Source organism: Budorcas taxicolor, chromosome X (assembly GCF_023091745.1).
Source record: "Budorcas taxicolor isolate Tak-1 chromosome X, Takin1.1, whole genome shotgun sequence".
Lineage (NCBI taxonomy): Eukaryota > Metazoa > Chordata > Mammalia > Artiodactyla > Bovidae > Budorcas > Budorcas taxicolor.
In genome coordinates, this window is record NC_068935.1 from 145963083 (window position 1) to 145985825 (window position 22743).

Sequence of the window (22743 nt, forward strand, 5' to 3'; positions counted from 1 at the left end):
CACACCTTGGTCTGCCGTCTGTCTCTGGGTCACCGCCCACACCAGAGGCTGGGCGTCCTATGACCACGAACCCAGCCCCTGCCCCCTACTCCTTAGGCGCATCTGACCCCCCAGGGGTGCGTGCTACAAGTCCAGGCCTCACGGAACCCCACCCACCCACGCACCCTCCTACCCCACCTCCCATGTGCTTCTGCAGGTTTTTCCCACTCGGCGTTCACATTCGGTATCGAGAGCCATATCAGCCAGTCCAACATCAATGGGACGCTAGTGCCGCCCGCCGCCCTCATCTCCATCCTGCAGAAGGGCCTGCAGTATGTGGAGGCCGAAATCAGCATCAACGAGGTAACGTGGGCCCTCCTCCGGGGGTTGGGCAGGCGGGGGGAGCAGGACGGGGCCCCTGCAGCACGCTGCCGCCCCGGGGAGCCTGGGCGCTCTGGGAAGACCCTAGCAAGGGAGTTCCCCACAGCCTCTCCCAGTGCGTTAGGGTCCCGTCTTCCGTTACGCTAGCCCTTTTCCCAGCAGGGATCCCAGTGCTGTGACACCCGAGGAGCCAGCTCCCGAGGCCCCATAGATGGTTGTGGACTGGTTGGCCATGGTGGTATCACTGAGAGAGGCAATGCCTAGGCAGGTTGATAAGAAGTCTGGAGTTCCTATGGAGCAGGAGGAGGAGAAGGAGAAAGGGGTCTGGGGTGCTCAAGGTGAAGATAGGGGCCTGGAATTCTCAAGGAGGAGGAAAAGACAAACATCTTTTTTTTTTTTTTTTTTCCCTTGACATTCCTTAAGTCTTAGTCACATAAGACTAAGACTTGTTTTTGTTATTTTTAAGCCTGAACTGATGAATACGTAAACAGCTCACTTTAAACTCTGTCCTAAGGATTATATAACAACAGTGTATATCTCCTGCTTGAGGACAGTTTCTCCTTCCTGAAAACCTTCTGGCTAATCCTGTTATCTTAGAATATGAATTATGGGAGTGGGTCTGGTAAAGTTTTCACAAACTTGAGACATTCTTTTGATTTCTTGTAATAATTAATGAGAAAGAATATAGCTCCCTTGCCAGCACTGGTAACACTCCGTCTAGTCAAGGCTATGGTTTTTCCAGTGGTCATGTATGGATGTGAGAGCTGGATTATAAAGAAAGCTGAGCGCCAAAGAATGGATGCATTTGAACTGTGGTGTTGGAGAAGACTCTTGAGAGTCCCTTGGACTGCAAGGAGATGCAACCAGTCCATCCTAAAGGAGATCAGTCCTGGGTGTTGATTGGCAGGACTGATGCTGAAGCTGAAACTCCAATGCTGTGGCCACCTGATGCAAAGAGCTGACTCATTGGGAAAGACCCTGATGCTGGGAAAGATTGAGGACAGGAGGAGAAGGGGACGACAGAAGAGGAGATGGCTGGATGGCATCACCGACTCAATGGACACGTGTTTGAGTGAACTTCAGGAGTTGCAGATGGACAGGGAGACCTGGCGTGCTGCAGTCCATGGGGTTGCAAAGAGTCGGACACGACGGAATGACTGAACTGAACTGAACTGAACTGAACACTGGTGAGGGGGCCACTCTTCGTCCCCCTTCTGATATCTGTGTCAGAAGCTTTCTCTGTCCCATTTTATACTTTAATAAAACTTCTGCTACACAACAGCTCTTGAGTGATCAAGCCTGGTCCCTGGTCCTGAAGTGAAATCTTCTTCTTTGGAGATCAAGAGTCTGACACCGTTCACCATGAAGGGATCATCATGATGCGTTGAAAAGGATGCTGATTTATACAGTCGTCTCTCGGAATCCTCCTGGGATTTGTTCCAAGACCTGCCGTGGGTACCAAAATCCACAGGGGGTGCTCAGGTCCCACAGCCAGCCCTTCTGTATCTGCGGATTCCGCCCGCCACGGAGGGCAAACACAGTGGTGAGCGTGCTGAAACACATCCGCGTGTAGTGGACCCTGGGAGGTCAGACCCACCTCGTTCAAGACTCAGCCGTGCCTCACGACGGGCATGGGCCAGCCACGGGCACAGAAATCACCCTTCCTCCTGGAGGTCTCTCAGCAGTTCAGTGCAAGAGGGACCGTGTGAGTCATTTCGCCTAGAGTCTGTGTTTTATGTGAACCTGAGCAAGGGCACTCCCAGAAAATTGAAGGAGAGAGATGAGTACTGTTGAGTTCAAGGGGGTTATGTCAAGCGATGGCTTTGATAGAGGGCTCACTGCACAGCTGCCTCCGGGAGGTTGGGACCAGACGTGTACATTTAAGTCGCTCCCGATTTGCTTAAATACCCTCCCTCTTTATAGATGAGGGCACGTGCGTATCGGGGCCGATTTTATAGCGGTTTTTAAATGAGTTATTGTAACCTTTTTTAAAAGTCAACATTCCGAAAACTAAAATCATGACATCTGGTCCCATCACCTCATGGCAAATAGATGGGGAAACAATGGAAACAGTGAGAGACTTTATTTTGGGGGGCTCCAAAATCACTGCAGATGGTGACTGCAGTCATGAAATTAAAAGATGCTTGCTTCTTGAAAGAAAATCTGCGACCAATCTAGAGAGCATGTTAAAAAGCAGAGACATTAGTTTGCCGACAAAGGTCCCTCTAGTCAAAGCTATGGTTTTTTTCCAGTAGTCATATATGGATGTGAGAGTTGGACCATAAGGAAAGCTGAGTGCCAAAGAATTGATACTTTTAAGCTGTGGTGCTGGAGAAAACTCTTGAGAGTCCCTTGGGCTGCAGGGGAGATCCAGCCAGTCCATCCTGAAGGAAATCAGTCCTGGGTGTTCATTGGAAGGACTGATGCTGAAGTTGAAACTACAGTACTTTGGCCACCTGATGCGAAGAATTGACTCTTTGGAAAAGATCCTGATGCTGGGTCGCAAAGAGCCAGACACGACTGAGCAACTGAATTGAACTGAACCCTTTTAAAGATAAAGGGTGAGGGGTCAAGACAGCTCCCCTTCCCACCTGCTTTGCTGCTGTCTGGGGACTGTCCTGTGAGGATCCTGGGGCCTCCTGTGACATCCGGGTCTTGCTGGAGTCTCAGTCTGAGACCCTCTGATTGTAACTGCACTTAGCTCCCTTTCGCCCCCGTCCTGCCTCCGTTTAGCGACAGCCCCGCTCCATCCAGCACAGCGCCGTGCCCCAAGTCCCCGTTTCCTGCTGCGACGCGTCCAGCACGGCTGACACCATTCAGCGGCCACACGCCCCTGCCCCTTTACCGCCAGAAGTCCGCTCCCACGGTCACCCCACCCTCGAGCCCGTCTCCCTGAACCCTTTCACACTTGGCTCCGCCTGCTCTTCCCCTTTCTCATCCTTGCAGGCCTGTCTTGTCTTTATCGCATTTGCCTCCACTTTCCCTTCAGCTTTTACAATCACAGACGTAGCGTATCTCACGTTCTCTCTTGTGTGTTCCTCTCTCGTTTTCCAAAACCCCGCATCTCAGAGAACACCCAGCTGTCTGCCGACACTGTAGGCTTTCCTGCCTGACGGCAGGCAGTCTCCTCTTTCCTTTTCTTACATCGGGGTGCCCGGGATCTTCTGCTGGCAACATGATCCCATCTAAGCCTCTCTCTTTTTTTCCCACAAGATACGTGTGGGAAAAGGAATACAGGACCCCAGCTCTCAGATTGTGCAAGGCTGTGATTGGATTTCCCTGCACACACACAGATGCACACAAGTGCACACACATGTAACAGAGACATATACGGACACACACACCCACACAGGCACACATACCCACACACACACCCACACAGGCACACATACCCACACACACACACACACAGGCACACATACACACATACACACACACACAGGCACACATACACACATACAGGCTTCCCTTGTAAAGGCAAAGAATTTTCAGCTGCTAAAGAATCCGCCTGCAATGCAGGAGACCTAGGTTTGATTCCTGGGTCAGAACGATCCACTGGAGAAGGGATAGGTTACCCACTCAAGAATCCTCGGGCTTCCCTGGTGGCTCAGCTGGTAAAGCATCCACCTGCAACGCAGGGGACCTGGGTTCAATTATGGGCTTGGGAAGATCCCTTGGAGAAGGGAACAGCTACCCACTCCAGCATTTTGGCCTGGAGAAGGGGTTGCGAAAGTCAGACACGACTGAGTGACTTTCATTTTCACACACACACACACACACATAGCCTCACATACACCCAGTTTCCATGTCTTTCATTTCCGTACCTGCTCTCCCTTGTCAGTTCAAAATGCAACATTGCCTAGAGGAGACGGAAAGGTCGTCTTGTTTGTCACTTAGCTTTCCAGTTGTTACAAGTGAGACGGTGTGCGTTTAGAGTTTAGGCACGGAAGCGTTTTATTACTCCTGCACAGTTACTACCTTTTGCAGAATCCTCATCCGTCTGGGGCATGAATATGCAAAGAAGGAAGGTGACGTAGAAGGCGGCTGGCCAGCCGGTCAACACTGGCCACTCCATGGGCAGAATCAGGGGATGAGGGTGACTTCTTTTCTCCAGGTTCTACATTGTTCTCTAATTTTCAAATACTGTGTAGTATCCAGTAGTCAGCTGGGGTGCTGTTTCATTCGACTACTGTGTAGTTGATATATACGTCCTTCAGTTCTTCCTGATTTATGAGGAAAAAACAGTCAAAAACCTGTCTGAACATCCAGCAGACACAGCGAGAGGCCCGGAGTTTCGTGTGACTCTAATAATCAGAGCACCTTCTCAGGAAACGACTCGGTTACTCTCTCCTGTGTTTTCTCAGCAGGTAGGGAGAGATTTTTTATTTTTTCATCCTCGATGGACACTGGGGGACTCAGAGGAAGCTAAGGAAACAGGCGTGGTACCTCAGCGGTGCCGTCGCTAGCTGTATCATGGGTGCATCTTGCATCCTGAGTCCCCGGAAGTCACTTCACGTGGCAGTACGTGCGTTTGATAATGTCGGATGGAAAGATACGCTCTGAGTCAGAGCCTGATTTGCTGCGGGGGGTGGAGGCAGGACTTTGCAGCTTGAGCCGGAGACTTGTCAGAGGGTCCGGCAAGGGCGGGGTCTCTCACGCCGCTCTCCACTGTTGAGGACCACACCGTTCCTCTCTGGGGGTGGAGGCGGGGGGGCATCCTGTGCACTGCAGGATGTTCGGCAGCATCTCTGGTCCCTCCCCGCTGCATGCCAGCTGCACCCATCCCCCCTCCCACCCTGCAGTTGTGATCACCAGACACACCTCCAGATTTTCCCGGATGCCCCCCCGCCCTGAGGAGCAGGATCGCCCCCTTCCATTGAGACCACTGCAGCCCTCCAGTTGTGACGGGAAGTAGGAGGCTCGGGGTGGCCCCCTCATGCCTGGGTTCACGTTGCTATTGACCCAGTGTTGGGCCTCAGCGTCCATAGGCCACCCCTTCCCAGTTCCAATCCCGGGCAGCCCCCCACGCCTCCCCCAGGCAGCTGCGTTTCCAACCCAGGAGACGCCCAGCCAGAGCTGACCCACCCCGCTCCCCGGGGCTCTGTCCACAGGACGGCACGGTGTTTGATGGCCGCCCCATCGAGTCCCTGTCCCTGATCGACGCGGTGATGCCAGACGTGGTGCAGACGCGGCAGCAGGCGTTCCGGGAGAAGCTGGCCCAGCAGCAGGCGGCCGCGGCCGCAGCAGCCGCAGCGGCAGCAGCCGCAGCGGCAGCAGCGGCCACGACGGCAGCCCCCGCGGCCGTTTCCCAGCAGAACCCACCAAAGAACGGCGAGGCCACGGTCAATGGGGAGGAGAACGGAGCACACGCCATCAGTGAGTGCGGGGTGCCCACTCCTGGCCGGCTTCTCTGGTGTCCTCCGAGTCCGGCTGGGTCCTCCGGTCGGCGCCCTGCAGGCCTTGGCTAGCGTTTGCTTACTCTGCACCCAGGAGGCCTTCTTGCTCCAATTTTCCCATTGAAATCCTTAGACGTGGTTTTGTTTGTTTACGTGGAGAATAATTAATGTGCAGAACCGTGTTGGTTTCTGCCATCCATCAACACCAGCATCTGCATAGGTATTCATAGGTCCCCTGCCATCCATCAGCATGAATCAGCCATAGGTATACCCATGATACACGTGTCCCCTACCTCTTGAAGCTTCCTCCCAGCCCATCTCATCCCTCTAGGTTGTGTACAGAGCGCCCTGCATCACAGCAGCATATCCCTGTGCAGGAGTGTGCACGAGGTCGTTTCCGTCGCGTCTGCCTCTTTCGCAACCCCCGTGGACTGTCTCGGCTCGTCTGTCCACGGGCTTCTCCAGGCAACAATGCTGGAGCGGGTCACCGTTTCCTCTGCCCAGGGGCTCTTCCCAAGCCAGGGGTAGAACCCGCATCTCTTGCATGGGCCGGCGGGTTCTTTACCACGAGCGCCACGTGGGACGCCGCAGCACACTCCCGCTGGCTGTCTAGTTTTATACGTGGTACCAGTGACGTGACTTTCTAATACCTGCACGTCCTCAGCTGTAGGGATTCTGCTGCTCTGACAGCTCACTTGGTGTAAAGGTAGTCGTGTTGCCGTGTGAACACCGCCCGGCTCAGGAGGGTCTCGTCTCTGGAGGCTCCCTGCACTGTCCTGCCCTGTGGACGGATTCTGACATGACACTCAGAACCCGTGGTCACTGAGAGGTCACCAGGCCCGCATAGCGAATGCTGGCTTATGCGGTTCGTTGCATCAGGGTTCCTGTTAGCTAATGCCCAAAAGTGTGTGCGAAATGAGGCAGAGAGCCTCCAATTAGAGAGTTCTTAGTTGGTCAATAATATCCAGCCCCTTGCAACCTCATGAACTGTAGCCCGCCAGGCTTCTCTGTCCATTTCATGATCCAGGCAAGAACATTGGAATGTGGGTAGCCATTCCCTTCTCCGGGGGATCTTCCCGACCCAGGGATCGGACCTGCGTCTCCTGCATTGGTAGGTGGATTCTTTACCGTCCGAGCCACCAGGGAAAGCCAGAGAACCTCCTGCTTACAGATTCAGAGACGGCTTCAAGGACAGCTTCAGAGTGTGCATGTGTGTACGTGCATGTAAGTCTCTGCCAGTGAGTGTGTGTTCTTCCCTATTTTGAATGCCCCTTCCCTCCAAGGTGCTGCGCTCTCCCGAGGGGGAAGATTGTCATCTTCGGGTCGAGGCCTCTCCGCACTAGAGTTGGGACACGGCTCAACCACTGGGCAGAGAGGAGGGCCAGGTTGCCATGCATCGAATCAAATGACCTCCCATCAGCAGGCCCCGTAATCATTGTTCACAAGGTTCGCAAGGATGGGGGCGCCAGGAAAGGAGACGAAAAGATAACGTGGCTTGTGCCCTCACGTCATTCGTGGGCTTGCCCTGCCCCATGGGGTCTCTCCGTCAAGGTGCTGAGAGTGAAACAGGAAGAAAGTGAACGTCCTCATTTGCTTCAGCTACAGCCCAGGGGGTGAACGTCCCTGTTTTCTTCACCTTCCACCCCAGAAAGGAAGCGTAATTGGTGAGGCTTGAGAAATCTACGTCCTACGACTGTGACAGAAATCTTGCGAACTTTTAAACTCCACCATGTCTTTCAATCTAAGATGCCAAGGTAGCGTAGCCACATGGAGACCTCAAGGTGTGCTGGAAGCTCCCAGTTCCTCCTTCGTTTGAGGGGGCCTTGGCAGTGGGGTTACTTTCCACTTGAGGGCTGGCCACCAACCTCCCCACCTAAACACACGCACACGCATGCAATGTCCAGTTTTCCAACTTCTACTCCGTCCGACCTGCTCTTGTTAAAAGGCAGCTTCAGCCAGACTTACAGCGTCTGAATTTAGACTTCATTCTGACCTTCAAGAACCTTCTTTCTTGTGCCGCATAGAAGGGGAAAAAATGGATCCACGGTGCAGGAGACCCAGGTTTGATCCCTGGGTCAGGAAGATCCCCTGCAGGAGGAAATGGCAACCCACTCCAGTATTCCCGCCTGAGGAAATCCCATGGACAGAGGAGCCTGGTGGGCTACAGTCCAGGGGGTCGCAAGGAGTCAGGCATGGCTGAGTGACTTAACGCTACAGCACGATCCAGGATGAGTCTCTTCTGTGTAGCGTCGACCATGATTGTCGCCCCCGACTCTTTCACAACCTTGAGTCCCCGTGGGGTCATCTGGGGTGTGTCTGCATGGCTTCAAAAGCCCGGAACACACTTGGCTCCAGTAAGAAAATAGCATCTGAGTCCCAAGACCATGAGGTTGTTTGCAGGCTGAGGGGTTGTGGGTGGTGAGCCTTCTGGAAGAAGGATGTCGTGTCCATGTGGGAGCTTCGTAGGTTAGGAGCTAACACCTCAGGAAGATGTCTTATAAAATCACTTGTCCCCTCAACAGAAGGAACTTTTGCTGAGAAAACTTTATATGTATCCTAATTATCCCCACTGTCATTTGAATTGTAACTTGCATTCTAGCAGCAGTGTCTGCAGCTGACTTGTTCAGTTGCTAAGTTGTTCACCAGTAAAGGTCTTTTCTGCCAGTGCAGGAGACATTAAGAGATGCGGGTTCGATCCCTGGGTCGGGAAGATCCCCTGGAGGAGAAAATGGCAACCCACTCCAGTATTTTTGCCTGGAGAATCCCTGTGGACAGAGAAGCCGGGTCCCAAAGAGGCGGACGTGACTTAGCGCTAAACAGCAACAACTCGACTTAAGTTCTAGGCATATAACAAAGAGTGAGATAGCCTTTGGTATTCAGAAACTCCTAATTTCGCTTTTGTCGTTGTTGTTCATTCAGTGGTATCTGACTCTTTGAGGCCTCGTGGGCTAGCACGCCAGTCTTCCCTGTCCGTCACCATTTCCCAGAGTTTGCTCAGACTCACGTCCACTGAGTCAGTGATGCCATCCAACTGTCTCATCCTCTGTCTCCCATTCTCCTCATTGACTTCTTAGGAAAATGTAACAAAATATACTTCTTTTTACTGTAGAAATAAAAGAGAGAGAAGGAACCTTCAAATTCTGCTCAAGAGACAGCTGTCTCCTGTTTGTGTCCAGTCTTGTTCCCATTGTTATTAACTATGAGCCTGGCCCTAGTTACAAAGAATAAACACCAGTTTTTAATTCTCCTATCAAATTTGGAGACTGTGAAGAGGTGTGGCTTCACAGAAGCCGTAATCTGGTTATAATCGTCACCAGGGGCCTGGCAGTGCAGCGGAGAAAGTTGCCTGTAAAGCTTACATGCCCTGAGGATGGATGGGTTTCTTCCGTGACACGTCTCCTGTCCTGTTCCCCCCAACAGATAATCATTCAAAACCAATGGAAATCGACGGAGATGTGGAGATCCCGCCCAGCAAAGCCACCGTCCTTCGGGGCCACGAGTCCGAGGTGTTCATTTGTGCCTGGAACCCTGTCAGTGACCTCTTGGCTTCGGGGTAAGGGGTTAGGTCGGGGGTGCCCGGAGTCCCGGTGTCCGAGTCCTCTAGGGTCAGGTGGGGGGTGCCCAGGTTCCAGGTCTTTCAGAGTCAGGTTGGGGGGTGCCTAGGGTCCAGGTGTCCGAGTCCGCCAGGGTCAGGCAGGGGATGCCTCGAGTCCAGGTGTTCAAATGCTCCAGGCTCAGGCCAGCAGTGCCCGGGGTCCAGGTGTCCAAGTCCTCCAGGGTCAGGCCGGGGGTGCCCAGGGTCCAGGTGTCCTAATCCTCCAGTGTCAGGTGGGGTTGCCGGGATCCAGGTGTCCATGTCCTCCAGGGTCAGGATGGAGGGTCCCCAGGGTCCAGGTGTCTGAGTCCTCCAGGGTCAGTTTGGGGGTTTTCCCGGGGTCCAGGTGTCCCAGTCCTTCAGAGTCAGGTTGGGGGTTCCTGGGGTCCAGGTGTCCCAGTCCTTCAGAGTCAGGTTGGGGGGTTCCCGGGGTCCAGGTGTCCCAGTCCTCCAGGGTCAGTTTGGGGGTTTTCCCAGGGTCCAGGTGTCCAAGTCCTCCAGGGTCAGGCTGGGGGTGCCCGGGGTCCAGGTGTCCGAATCCGCCAGTGTCAGGTGGGGTGTCCAGGGGTCCGTGTCCTCCAGGCTCAGGATGGAGGGTCCCCAGGGTCCAAGTGTCCGAGTCCTCTAGGGTCAGGTGGGGGGTGCCCAGGTTCCAGGTGTCCGAGTCCTCTAGGGTCAGGCAGGGGATGCCTGTAGTCCAGGTGTTCGAATCCTCCAGGGTCAGGCCAGCGGTGCCCGGGGTCCAGGTGTCTGAGTCCTCCAGGGTCAGGTTGGGAGTTTTCATGCGGTCCAGGTGTCCGAGTCCTCCAGGGTCGGGTTGGGAGTTTGCATGGGGTCCAGGTGTCCGAGTCCTCCAGGGTCAGGTTGGGGGGTGCCCAGGGTCGAGGTGTCCGAGTCCTCCAGGGTCAGGCCAGGGGTGCCTGGGGTTCAGGTGTCCGAGTCCTCCAGGGTCAGGCAGGGGGTGCCCGGGGTCCAGGTGTCCGAGTCCTCCAGGGTCAGGCCAGGGGTGCCTGGGGTTCAGGTGTCTGAGTCCTCCAGAGTCAGGCCAGGGGTGCCGAGTGACCAGGTGTCCGAGTCCTCCAGGGTCAGGTTGGGAGTTTTCATGGAGTCCAGGTGTCCGAGTCCTCCAGGGTCAGGTTGGATGGTGCCTGGGGTCCAGCTGTCCGAGTCCTCCAGGGTCAGGCAGGGGGTGCCCAGTGACCAGGTGTCCAAGTCCTCCAGGGTCAGATTGGGGGTTTTCCTGGGGTCCAGGTGTCCGAGTCCTCCAGGGTCAGGCAAGGGGTGTCTGGGGTTCAAGTGTCCGAGTCCTCCAGGGTCAGTTTCGGGGTTTTCTCAGGGTCAGGCCAGGGGTGCCCAGTGACCAGGTGTCTGAGTCCTCCAGGGTCAGGTTGGGGGGTGCCCATGTCTGGGTGTTCTGAGTCTTCCAGGGTCAGGTTAGGGGGCGCCAGGGTCCAGGTGTCTGAGTATACATAGGATGTCTGAGTATACATAGGTTGGGGGGTATGTATACATAGGTGCCCGGGGTCTGGGTGTCCAAGTCCTTCCTCCTGGGACAGACACTACCTTCCTACGTCGTGTTTGCAATCTTCTCAGTGTACAGAGCAGGGCTTTGAGCGAGGGGGAACCCTTGGGGTGTCTAAGCCTGTGCAAAAGTCCTTATTCAACTCTTTTCTCAACCGTGTGGAAAGCTATGCGCAGACATTTAAAATGATTAAGGGCACCTAAGAGTGGAAAGAGAAAACCACGGTGATTTTTTGTTTTTTGGAGCAAGATTAAAAAGATGGAGACCCAGCCAGGTGACAAGCAGTGGTGGGTGTCACTTGCTGTGGGCCCGGGAGCTTGAAGCCCGGCTGTGTTCCTTGCACAGGTCCGGAGACTCGACCGCCAGGATATGGAACCTGAATGAAAACAGCAACGGGGGCTCCACGCAGCTGGTGCTGAGGCACTGTATCCGGGAGGGGGGCCACGACGTCCCCAGTAACAAAGACGTCACCTCGCTGGACTGGAACGTAAGCCGCCTCCCTCCCGGACGCCATAAGGGACACCTGTGCGGTCCCTCTGGCCTCGGCAAGGGCTTGTGGCATTGGATGGAGATGGGGCGCACCCCAGGAAGGGCACGGGATTGTGGGTCAGCCCAGCCAGGGGTCTGGGCCGACCACCAACCGGATGGTGTTCAGTAAGCTGCACGTCGGCAGGAGGAGTCTGGCGGCTTTATCGGGGAGCCTGTTACGTGGGGGTACCCTGTGAGGTGTGCCCAGGAAGATGCTGACTTCCCACCCAACCCCCAGCATCTGTGCCTGGGCGCACACACAGCTCTCCAGCGTCTTTTCACTTTCTGTTTATCATGTTCTTTTTTTTTTTTTTTTTTTTTGGACTGTACAGTTTATTTTTTTCTGTTTTCGATATTATTTTATTTTACTAATTTATTTTAATCGGAGGGTTAATTGCTTTACAGTATTGTGGTGGTTTTTGCCATACTTGACATGAATCTGCCATGGGTATACACGTGTTCCCCATCCTGAACCCCCCTCCCACCTCCCTCCCCATCCCATCCCTCAAGGTCATCCCAGTGCACCAGCCCCGAGCACCCTGTCTCATGCATGGAACCTGGACTGGCGATCTGTTTCACATATGATAATATGCATGTTTCAGTGCTATTCTCTCAGATCGTCCCACCCTCGCCTTCTCCCACAGAGTCCAAAAGTCTGTTCTGTACATCTGTGTCTGTTTTGCTGTCTCGCATACAGGGTCATCGTTACCATCTTTGTAAATTCCATATATATGTGTTAGTATACTGTATTGGTGTTTTCCTTTCTGACTTCACTCTGTATCAGTTCAGTTGCTCAGTCATGTCTGACTCTTTGCAACCCCATGAATCACAGCACGCCAGGCCTCCCTGTCCATCACCAGCTCCTAGAGTCCACCCATACCCATGTCCATTGAGTCAGTGATGCCATCCAACCATCTCATCCTCTGTCATCCCCTTCTCGTCCTGCCCTCAATCTTTCCCAGCATCAGGGTCTTTTCAAATGAGTCAGCTCTCCGCATCAGGTGACCAAAGTGTTGGAGTTTCAGGTTCAAAATCATTCCTTCCAATGAACACCCAGGACTGATCTCCTTTAGGATGGACTGGTTGGATCTCCTTGCAGTCCAAGGGACTCTCAAGAGTCTTCTCCAACACCACCGTTCAAAGGCATCAATTCTTCTGTGCTCAGCCTTCTTCACAGTCCAACTCTCACATCCATACATGACCACTGAAAAACCATAGCCTTGACTAGACGGACCTTTGTTGGCAAAGTAATGTCTCTGCTTTTCAATATGCTGTCTAGGTTGGTCATAACTTTCCTTCCAAGGAGTAAGCGTCTTTTAATTTCATGGCTACAGTCACCATCTGCAGTGATTTTTGGAGCCCAGAAAAATAAAGTCAGCCACTGTTTCCCCATCTGTTTGCCATGAAGTGATGGGACCGGATGCCATGATCTTAGTTTTCTGAATGTTGAGCTTTAAGCCAACGTTTTCACTCTCCTCTTTCACTTTCATCACGAGGCTCTTTAGTTCCTCTTCACTTTCTGCCATAAGGGTGGTGTCATCTGCATATCTGAGGTTATTGATATTTCTCCCAGCAATCTTGATTCCAGCTTGTGCTTCCTCCAGCCCAGCATTTCTCATGATGTACTCTGCATAGAAGTTAAATAAGCAGGGTGACAATATACAACCTTGACGTACTCCTTTTCTTATTTGTAACCTGTATAATAGGCTCCAGGTTCATCCACCTCATTAGAACTGATTCAAACGCATTCTTTTTAATGGCTGGGTAATATTCCATTGTGTATATGTACAGCTGCTTTCTTACCCATTCGTCTGCTGATGGACATCTAGGTTGCTTCCACGTCCTGGCTATTGTAAACAGTGCTGTGATGATCATTCAGGTACACGTGTCTCTTTCACTTCTGGTTTCCTCGGTGTGTATGCCCAGCAGTGGGATTGCTGGGTTGTATGGCAGCTCTATTTCCAGTTTTTTTTAAGGAATCTCCACACTGTTCTCCATAGTGGCTGTCCTAGTTTGCATTCCCACCAACAGTTTATCATATCCCTGTACGTCCTGTCATTTCATCACAAATGCTTCTCTCGTCCAAGTATCTGCAGCTGTTTCTCAAAGCTCGCCAAGGTCTCCGAAAGCCACACAGTAGCTTTTCATACAGTGCCTTTTGTTGATGTCGTCAGTGGTGACGGAGTGTGGTGTGTTTTCCTCGCCCCCTGGCCTTGTGATGATTTGGGGGGAGGGAAGCCTGGGACTTCCCTGGTAGCCCAGAGGTCAGGAGTCTGCACCTCTATTGCAGGGGCCATGAGTTCGACCCCTGCTCGGAGAATGAAGGTCCCGCGTGCAAGCTCTAATAAACAGTTTGTGTTGGTGTGTGTTTCTGGCCCACAGAGTGACGGGACACTGTTGGCTACGGGTTCCTATGATGGTTTTGCAAGAATATGGACAGAGGATGGTAAGTCCTCCTGACCCCGCCTCCCTCGCATTAGGGTTTGGAGGAGGGGTGCTTTCAGTTGTCATCATCTGGGGTACAGACCGAGCGTGTCTCAGAAATCACCCTGCTTTCTCTCTTTGTTTGTAACGTACCAGGTAACCTGGCCAGCACCTTAGGCCAACATAAAGGCCCAATCTTCGCCTTGAAGTGGAACAAGAAGGGCAATTACATTTTGAGTGCTGGAGTAGACAAAGTGAGTGTTTGCGTGAGATACGTTACTGTTTATCTATGTTTAATCTCTCGGGAAACGTCACCGTTTCTTTGAATTCTGGAAATTCTGCCTCCCCCTTAAGAAATCAAAGGGGCCTTGTTTGGAGGTTTTGTGAGCTTCTGTGGTTTTGATCTTCTGGAATTCTAGAAGTGTCTGAGTGAGAGACTGTCTACCGTGATGAATCAACTATGGCGGGAATAATAACAGTGTTCTTGAAAATGATATAATCTCAGGGAGGAAATTTAAGTTAGGGATCCTGGCTTTGGCCCTCAGTGCGTGCTTAACCCAGAGTGGCTAACCTGTATTTCTGATCCATAAAAGCCTTTGGGTAAGTCATGTTTACTTTTACTCAGTGTATGCTTAAGGTAACACAGAGTAAGTTGTGAGGTCCATGGGGTCGCAAACTAGTCAGGCATGACTGAGCGACTGAACTGAACTGATAAGTTGTTATGACAACTGATGTAGTGTGTGAAGTTGTGTCAGAATTGTGAAAGTGTTTATATATTCTCTGCCATGCCAGACTTGTGACTGGCTCAGTTAAGAGTAAAAAGTTCAGTTCAGTTCAGTCAGTCTTGTCCGACTCTTTGTGACCCCATGGACTGCAGCACGCCAGGCCTCCCTGTCCATCACCAACTCCCAGCGTTTACTCAAACTCATGTCCGTTGAGTCGGTGATGCCATCCAGCCTCCTCATCCTCTACCATCCCCTTCTCCTCCCGCCTTCAATCTTTCCCAGCATCAGGGTCTTTTCAAACGAGTCAGCTGTTTGCATCAGGTGGCCAAAGGATTGGAGTCTCAGCCTCAACATCAGTCCTTCCAGTGAACACTCAAGATTGATCTCCATCAAACAAAAAATCGCTGGGACTTCCCTGGCAGTCCAGTGGTTAGGATGTGGCACTTTCTCTGCTCAGGGCCCAGGTTCAGTACCCGGTCAGGGAACTAAAATCCTATAAACCACACTGTGGAGCGGGGGATAAAAATGTTAATTGGTCTAGAGCTTCCCAGGTGGCGCAAACGGTAAAGAACCCGCCTGCCAGTGCAGGAGACTTACAAGATGCGGGTTCGTTCCCTGGATCGGGAAGATCCCCTGGAGGAAGGCATGGCAACCCACTCCAGTGTTCTTGCCTGGAGAATCCTATGGACAGAGGAGCCTGGTGGGCTACAGTCCATGGGGTCACAGAGAGTCAGACACGACTGAAGCGACTTCGCGCTGGAGCTGGCCTGAAGGTTTTCAAATGCACTCAGTGCTGTCAGTATTTCGCCAGGAAAAGTTAACGCTGTTGATACAAAGTAGAACCAGTTTTTCCTAAAGGAAGATCTTGATTAAAATGTCATTGACAGGGAGGCGTCAAGTTTCCAGTTTAGCTGAAAACTGCAGTTGAGAATTAATTCCAAATGTTTTGCATCGAGCTGCCTCTGGCTTCTCCCCCCCGTGTCTCCCCAATACTATAATGTGTTCTGAAGCATTCGTGACTTCCTTTGTCTTCTGGGGTGGAGATCTTTTTTTTTTTTTTTTTCCTCCTTAATATGTGCAGCAATACATCAATGCCAGACCCCAGTGGAACCCAGTTTCTCTAGCCTGTGTAATGCCCCTACTTCACAGAGTGACAGTCAGGGGAATTTTCAGAAATAACCATTTCTGCAGCTTTTCACTTGGAAAATTGCTCCAAAACAGAGTTTTATATATGCATTGTTTCTGTGTTTGTTTTTTAATAGTTTCTCAAGTTTGGGACTTCCCTGCTGGGTCCAGTGGTTAAGACTCTGCGCTTTCTAGTGCAGAGGGACACATGTTTGATGCATGGCTGGGATCTCACGTCCTGTGCAACCAAAAATCTCTTCATTTAAAAAGAAAAGTTTTTTTTTTTAATGATAGGTTTTTAAGTTTGAGGATAAAAATGGGACTCCCACCAAAATTGGTAGTTTCCTGCATATCAGTTACGGCTGCCATTGTCCGGAGGAGTATAATAACCAGATAGGCGTGGCTGAGTTCATAAGTGTGATGTCTAGGTGATTTAAGTGTGTAAGACACACCCTGGATTCCAAAGAGCGGGCGAAAAAGACGCAGGCCATGTGATGCGAACATATTGATTCACGTTGAAGTGACGATATTTTCACTGCACTGGAGTGAAATAAACTATATATTGTGAAAATAAGTTTTACTGGTTTTTTAATTATTTTATTTTTTACTGTGCTTACTAGAAAATTTTAAGTTGAGCAGTGCTAGTTTAGAAAAAAGGGCTCGCTGTGTTCTCGTGTGTGACAAATTTTTCTGGAGAAAACTTGGCTGGAGGAACCAGTAACTAATTTTTTTTTTTTTCTTTTTTTTTTTGCGGATTACAGACAACAATAATCTGGGATGCTCACACAGGAGAAGCCAAACAACAGTTTCCGTTTCATTCTGGTGAGTACTCTTTTAATATTTTTTTTTTTAACTTTTCTTGTTTTTAATTCAAAAATGAGAATTCGGAGTCCTGAGAAGGGTCCCTTTAAGTAACGGTGAATGCTCGGAAGAGGGCATGCCTCAAGAGCAGTGCTGAGCGTGTGGGGTGGACGTTTGCTGACGCATCGTGGCCCTGAGGTGATGTGTTGCAGGCTTCCGAGGGTCTCTCCTGCTGGGCAGATCCGGGTTCCTGGTGATGCTCAGAACCACAGGGCTGGCCCCCAGGACTCCCCAGGCCAGCACGACCCACCTCGGTGCCCGGGAAGGGCTCCAAGCAGGAGGGGACGGGTGTGGCCCTGCAGGAGCAGACTGGGAGGAGAGGCTCCCCGCAGGGTCCTCGACATGACTGTGGCAGAGGCACGTGGCCCTTGGTTCCCTCTTGGTGCGGCCAGCAGACCCGCGGAGGTGCCCCGTGCATACCTCGCCCCGCTGGAGAGGCAGTCAGCCCGTGTCTTCTGTGGCTGTGCCTGAGGACTCATCTGTGCACACATCTCTGGTGGTGCTGGGCTCGGGGTGCTTGGTACTGCTTTATTCCTAACAGCATTGATGGAGATGGGAGTCACTGAGCCTTTGTAGAGTTGTGTTTCCCCACCAGGAAGTGGGCAGGGCTCCAAGAGCAGGGAGCTTGGGAGCCCAACCTGTGAGCGTGTGTATGTGGGTCTATTTGTGTGTGAGCGTGTGTAGGTGGGTCTGTGTGTGTGTTTCTGTGCATGTCTCTCTGTGTGGCGATGTGTATCTGTTGCAGGGGGGCGGGTCTGTGTATGTGTCTCTCTGTAGGGGAGTCTCTGTGTATGAGGGGTCAGGTCTGTATGTGAGTGTGTCTCTCTTTGTGGAAGGGGTCTGTGTGTGTGTGTCTCTCTGTGGAAGGGGTCTGTGTGTGGGTGTGTGTCTGTGTGTGGGAAGGGATATGTCTTTGGTGGGGGGATCTGTGTGTGTGAGTATCTCCCTGGAGGGGCCTGTCTGTGTGGGTGTGTGTCTCTTTGTGGAAGGGGTCTGTGTGTGGGTTGTGTATGTGTGTGGGTGTGTGTCTCTCTGTAGAAGGGTCTGGGTGTGCGTCTGTGTGTGGGTGTGTGCCTCTCTTTGTGAAAGGGGTTTGTGTGTGGGTGTGTGTCTGTGTGTGGGTGTGTGTCTGTGTGTGGCCGGCCGTGTGTCTCTCTTTATGAAAGGGGTCTGTGTGTGGGTGTGTGTCTCTCATTGTGGAAGGGGTCTGTGTATGTGTGTGTCTGTGTGTGAGTGTGTCTCTGTGGAAGGGGTCTGTGTGTGGGTGTGTGTCTGAGTGTGTGTCTCTCTTTGTGGAAGGGGTCTGTGTGTGAGTTGTGTCTGTGTGGGTGTGTGTGTCTCTCTGGAAGCTGTCTGTGTGTGTCTGTGTGTGGGTGTGTGTCTCTGTGGAAGGGGTCTGTGTGTGGGTGTGTGTATCTCTCTGGAAGCTGTGTGGGTGTGTGTGTGTGTGTGGGTGTGTGTCTCTCTGTGGAAGGGGTCTGTGTGCATGTGTGTCTGTGTGTGGGTGTTTGTCTCTCTTTGTGGAAGGGGTCTGTGTGTGTCTGTCTGTGAGTGTGTGTCTCTCTTTGTGGAAGGGGTCTGGGTGGGTTGTGTCTGTGTGTGGGTGTGTGTCTCATTGTGGAAGGGGCCTGTGTGTGGGTGGGTGTGTGTCTGTGTGTGGGTGTGTGTGTCTCTGTGGAAGGGGTCTGTGTGTGTGTAGGTGGGTGTGTCTGGAAGGGGTCTGTGTGTGGGCGTGTGTCTCTCTATGGAAGGGGTCTGGGTGGGTTGTGTCTGTGTGTGGGTGTGTGTCTCTCGTGGAAGGGGCCTGTGTGTGAGTGGGTGTGTGTCTGTGTGTGGGTGTGTGTCTCTCGTGGAAGGGGTCTGTGTGTGCACGTGTGTCTCTCTGGAAGGGGTCTGTGTGTTGGTGGGTGGGTGTGTCTGTGGAAGGGGTCTGTCTGTGGGTGTGTGTCTCTCTTTGTGGAAGGGGTCTGGGTGGGTTGTGTCTGGGTGGGCGTGTGTCTCTCTTTATGAAAGGGGTCTGTGTGTGGGTGTGTGTCTCGTTGTGGAAGGGGTCTGTGTCTGGGTGGGTTGTGTCTGTGTGTGGGCGTGTGTGGGTGGGTTGTGTCTGTGTGTGGGCGTGTGTGGGTGGGTTGTGTCTGTGTGTGGGCGTGTGTCTCTCTGTGGAAGGGGTCTGTGTATGGTTTGTGTCTGTGTGTCTAGTGCCCCTCTCCCCAGGCCCTGACAACCCAATCTCCATGATTTGATCCATGCGTGTCACAGCCATCTGTGCCATAGACGGAGCAGACCGTGGCAGGTGAGCCTGGTGGCTTTCTGTCAGGTTTGATGTGAGCCCCCTTTGGGATTGCAGCCTCATGACAGAGGCTAAGACCATCTCGAGGTTTGTTGTAGGGAAGGGACTCAGTGACGGGGCAGAAGCCTGCCAGGGTTCTGATTCTTGGTGCTGAGCATCAGCGTGCTCATGTGATGGGGGAGATGTCTGTAACACAGGCAGCTCTGGCTTCTAATTTCTTCTGAGAGGAATATGCCCATAACTTTCCTGTACCAGTTTTCCTCTTGAGGACTCGTGTATTGAGTCTTTCAGCAGGATGTAAATTTCCCCCAGAGCATTCCCAAGGTCCCAGGCTTTCCCACGTGTCTCTTCTGCCCTCAGGGAGCTTCTCACCTGGGGTGATGCTGCCCACGGGGTCGACCCGTAGCCCGTTGCTGGGTTGGCTCTGGGTGGTATTTGCTCTTTGTCTATAGCGTGAAGCAGTGTGGTAGACACTGTCCAAGATGGAAGACAAGGGAGCGTGCTTTTGTACAAGCTGCAGGGACAGCCGTCCCTCAGCGTGTGATGCGTTGAAAATCAGCAGTTGCCTTGCCTCTCCAGAGGTGCTCCCCATGAAGGCCTGGTGGGGGTGCCCTCGGTCAGCAAGAAGCATTAGGCCTCAGAGCTTAACAGTGTTGTACCACATTCAGCAATGGGAAAGAACAGGTTAAAAACAAGTGCAGGAGCTTCCCTGGTGGCTCAGACAGTAAAGAATCTGTTTGTGATACAGGAGACCCAGGTTCAGTCCCTGGGTCAGGAAGATCCCCTGGAGGAGGGCATGGCAACCCACTCGTTTTTTTTGATAGACTGTGGATAATACTGCCCAAGCCACAAGGGTCAAATCGTGGCTCAGACAGGACCTGACTAGGGGCTCAGATGGTAAAGAATCTGCGTGTGATGTAAGAGACCCAGGTTTGATGCCTGGGTCGGGAAGAATCCCCTGGAGAAGGAAATGGCAACCCACTCCAGTGTTCCTGCCTGGAGAATCCCATGGATAGAGGAACCTGGCGGGCTATTATAGTCCATGGAGTCGCAAAGAGTCAGACACAACTGAGTGACTCATAAGGTGGGTAGTACCCAAAGGCTTGGATAGGTCTCAATGGGCTTCTGCAGTTTGGAAAAATAAAATAAAATAAAGTCAGACTGCAAAGATCACATCCTGGGTGAGATAGCATTTATATCTCAGTCCAGGGAGGGGATGGTGGGCCAGGAACATGGCCCAAGGGGGGTCCTGGTGGTGTTGGGACACGCTTGTGGCTCTTGACCGCAGTGGTGGTTACATGGATCGGCCCTTGAGATCAAACCTTAATGACACACACAGCCGAGTCTGGACCCACTCACCTTCCAAGTCCGGCCCTGTACTGAAGGCCCCGACTTGCAACCAGTGGGTGACGGATTCAGATAGAGCCTTCCTGTAACACCTCTGCACCTTCCCGGGATTCTATTTGTTGTTATTGTTCAGTTGCTCAGTCGTGTTCAACTCTTTGCCACCCCACAGACTGCAGGACACCAGGCTTCCCTGTCCTGCACCATCTCCCGGAGTTTGCTCATACCCATGCCCATCGAGTCAGTGATGCCATCCAACCATCGTATCCTCTGTCATCCCCTTCTCCTCCCGCCTTCAATCATTCCCAGCATCAGGGTCTTTTCCAATGAGTCAGTCCTTCCCATCAGGTGACTTTCATCAGAAGTATTGCAGCTTCAGCATCAGTCCTTCCAATAAATATTCCAGCTTGATTCCCTTTAGGATGGACTGGTTGGATCTCCTGGCTGTCCAGAGGACTCTCAAGAGTCTTCTCCAGCACCACAGTTCGAAAGCATCCATTCGATAACCTTTTCTCAATTAAAAGTTAAAAGGACTAAAGCAAAGTGAAGCCTGACTGTACCTAGAGCGGTGCTGATCGTCAAATGTCATTGGCCAAGTGTGAGCAAGTCACCCCCTAGAACCACTGAGCCCTGTTATGTGTCCATCAGCCACACTGGATCGTGACTGATTGGGGGAGGGCAGGGTCCCAGTTGCACAGTGGACGCAGACCAGCGACCCAGCGTCCTCCGTTTAGGTGGCCGGGGCTCAGCACACGTTAGTTTTTATGGCCAGGTGCCGCTAAGCATCCCTGGAACCGCGTGCCAGATTGTCACCCTTCCAGGCGCATTAACTGCACGCCCGAAGGCAGAGGGAAACCTGTGACTTGGCTCATGTGTGGTGTTACAAACAAGAGCAGCTGCGGGCTTTGCTTCCACGCTCCCTGGGCAGTCCTGCTGACCACGTGGGTCTGGCTCCTTCCTTCCACTGGGCACGTGTGGCAAATTTAGCAGCAGCTGTGGACCTGTGCTGAACCCCCCTTCGTGGGTTCTTGAGCAAGCCAGCGCTGCCGCTACTTGAAACCCTCCCACGCAGGCTCTGTGAGGGGTTGGTGCTAAGACGTAGAAGCTGATGGGATCCGTCTTGCAGTTCTGGAAGGCAGGAGGGTGGACAGGGTGCACCTCTGGTTTGAAGGTTAAGGACAGGGGCTTCCCTGGCGGTCCGGTGATTAACAGTCTGCCTTTGCAAGGCAGGGGACTTGGGTTCGATCCCCGACCAGGGAACATACCCTGTGCCGTGGAGCAAGTAAACACGTGCCCTTCAACTACGGAGTCTGTGCTCGCCGACAAGAGAAGCCGCCTCAGTGAGAAGCCCACACACCTCAGCTAGAGACCGCACACACACAGCAGCCAAGACCCAGCACAGCCAGAAATTGTTCAGTCGCTCAGTCGTCTCCGACTCTTTGTGAGCCCCATGGACCGTAGCATGCCGGGCCTCCCCGTCCATCACCAACTCCCGGAGCTTGCTCAAACTCATGTCCATTGAGTTGGTGATGCCATCCAGCCATCTAATCCTCTGCCATCCCCTTCTCCTCCTGCCTTCAATCTTTCCCAACATCAGGGTCTTTCCCAATGAGTCGGCTCTTTGCATCAGGTGGCCAAAGTATAAATTTAAAAAATTGATAAATATATGTTGAAGGCTAAGGATGGGAGGGGGTCTTCCAATTTGTCATATCCTGGGTGAACTGGAGTCTTGTCCCACTTCAGTGCTGACTTACGTGTAAGAAACATGTGAGACAAGGTTAGGTACTGATCAGTTGAGGAAGGTCTGAGCAGAGGCTTGCAGGACTTAACCCTCCTTTTCCTTAGAAGCAGGGACGTGTCGGAGAGAATGAGGGTACTGAGTCGTCTCCTGGGGACGATGGCAGAAGGGAAGCAAGCTGTCACGCCCCCCAAACCCTCACGGAGGTCTTCAAGCCAGCGGCCCCTGAAAAAGGCCCAGGACCTAGCGACGGTGTCCATCCTAAGGCCACACGTCTCCCCTCAGATGTTCTTGTCAACTCAGCATCTTTAAGTTGTAGAACGCAGTAACGGGTTGTGGGGCAATTCTTTCAACCCTGATACCTTGAACAAGGGGCTTTGCTGGTGGCTCAGATGGTAAAGAATCTGCCTGCAGTGTGGAAGACCTGGGCTCCATCCCTGGGTCAGGGACGATTCCCTGGAGAAGGGAATAGCAACCCACTCCAGTATTCGTGCCTGGAGAATCCCATGGACAGAGAAGCCTGGCGAGCTACGGTCCACAGGGTCCCAAAGAGTCAGATATAACTGAGCGAGAGACACACACACGTTGAACATAGGCTGTGAAGTGTGTGCTCTCTGCCTTCCCCACCGAAAGAAAATCCATCACCCAGCCCGGTGATGTCCCTGGGAGCAGCAGGGTGCTTCTCCCCTACCGTCTCACCTGCACCAGGGGAGCGAGTTGCTATGTTCAGGGCACCCAAAGCATCACTTTGGGATCACTTTGGGTGACACTTTGGTGGGGGTCGGGTCTCTTTCTGGAGCTGTCTGGTTCTCCTTGCAAATATAAACGGCAGACC

The 22743-nt window shown here is 52.6% G+C and overlaps 1 protein-coding gene across 5 annotated transcripts in view; it reads left to right on the forward strand.

The window, feature by feature from the left end:
- The window catches only part of TBL1X (transducin beta like 1 X-linked), a 250083-nt gene that overhangs the window by 214653 nt on the left and 12687 nt on the right, over nt 1–22743 (forward strand). For all 5 annotated transcript variants that reach the window (XM_052662903.1, XM_052662906.1, XM_052662905.1 and 2 more), the window contains 7 exons: nt 197–342; nt 5472–5736; nt 9177–9309; nt 11219–11360; nt 13784–13847; nt 13982–14079; nt 16437–16497. In XM_052662903.1, coding sequence (XP_052518863.1) covers nt 197–342; nt 5472–5736; nt 9177–9309; nt 11219–11360; nt 13784–13847; nt 13982–14079; nt 16437–16497 — 909 coding nt within the window. The remainder of the gene's footprint in view (nt 1–196; nt 343–5471; nt 5737–9176; nt 9310–11218; nt 11361–13783; nt 13848–13981; nt 14080–16436; nt 16498–22743) is intronic.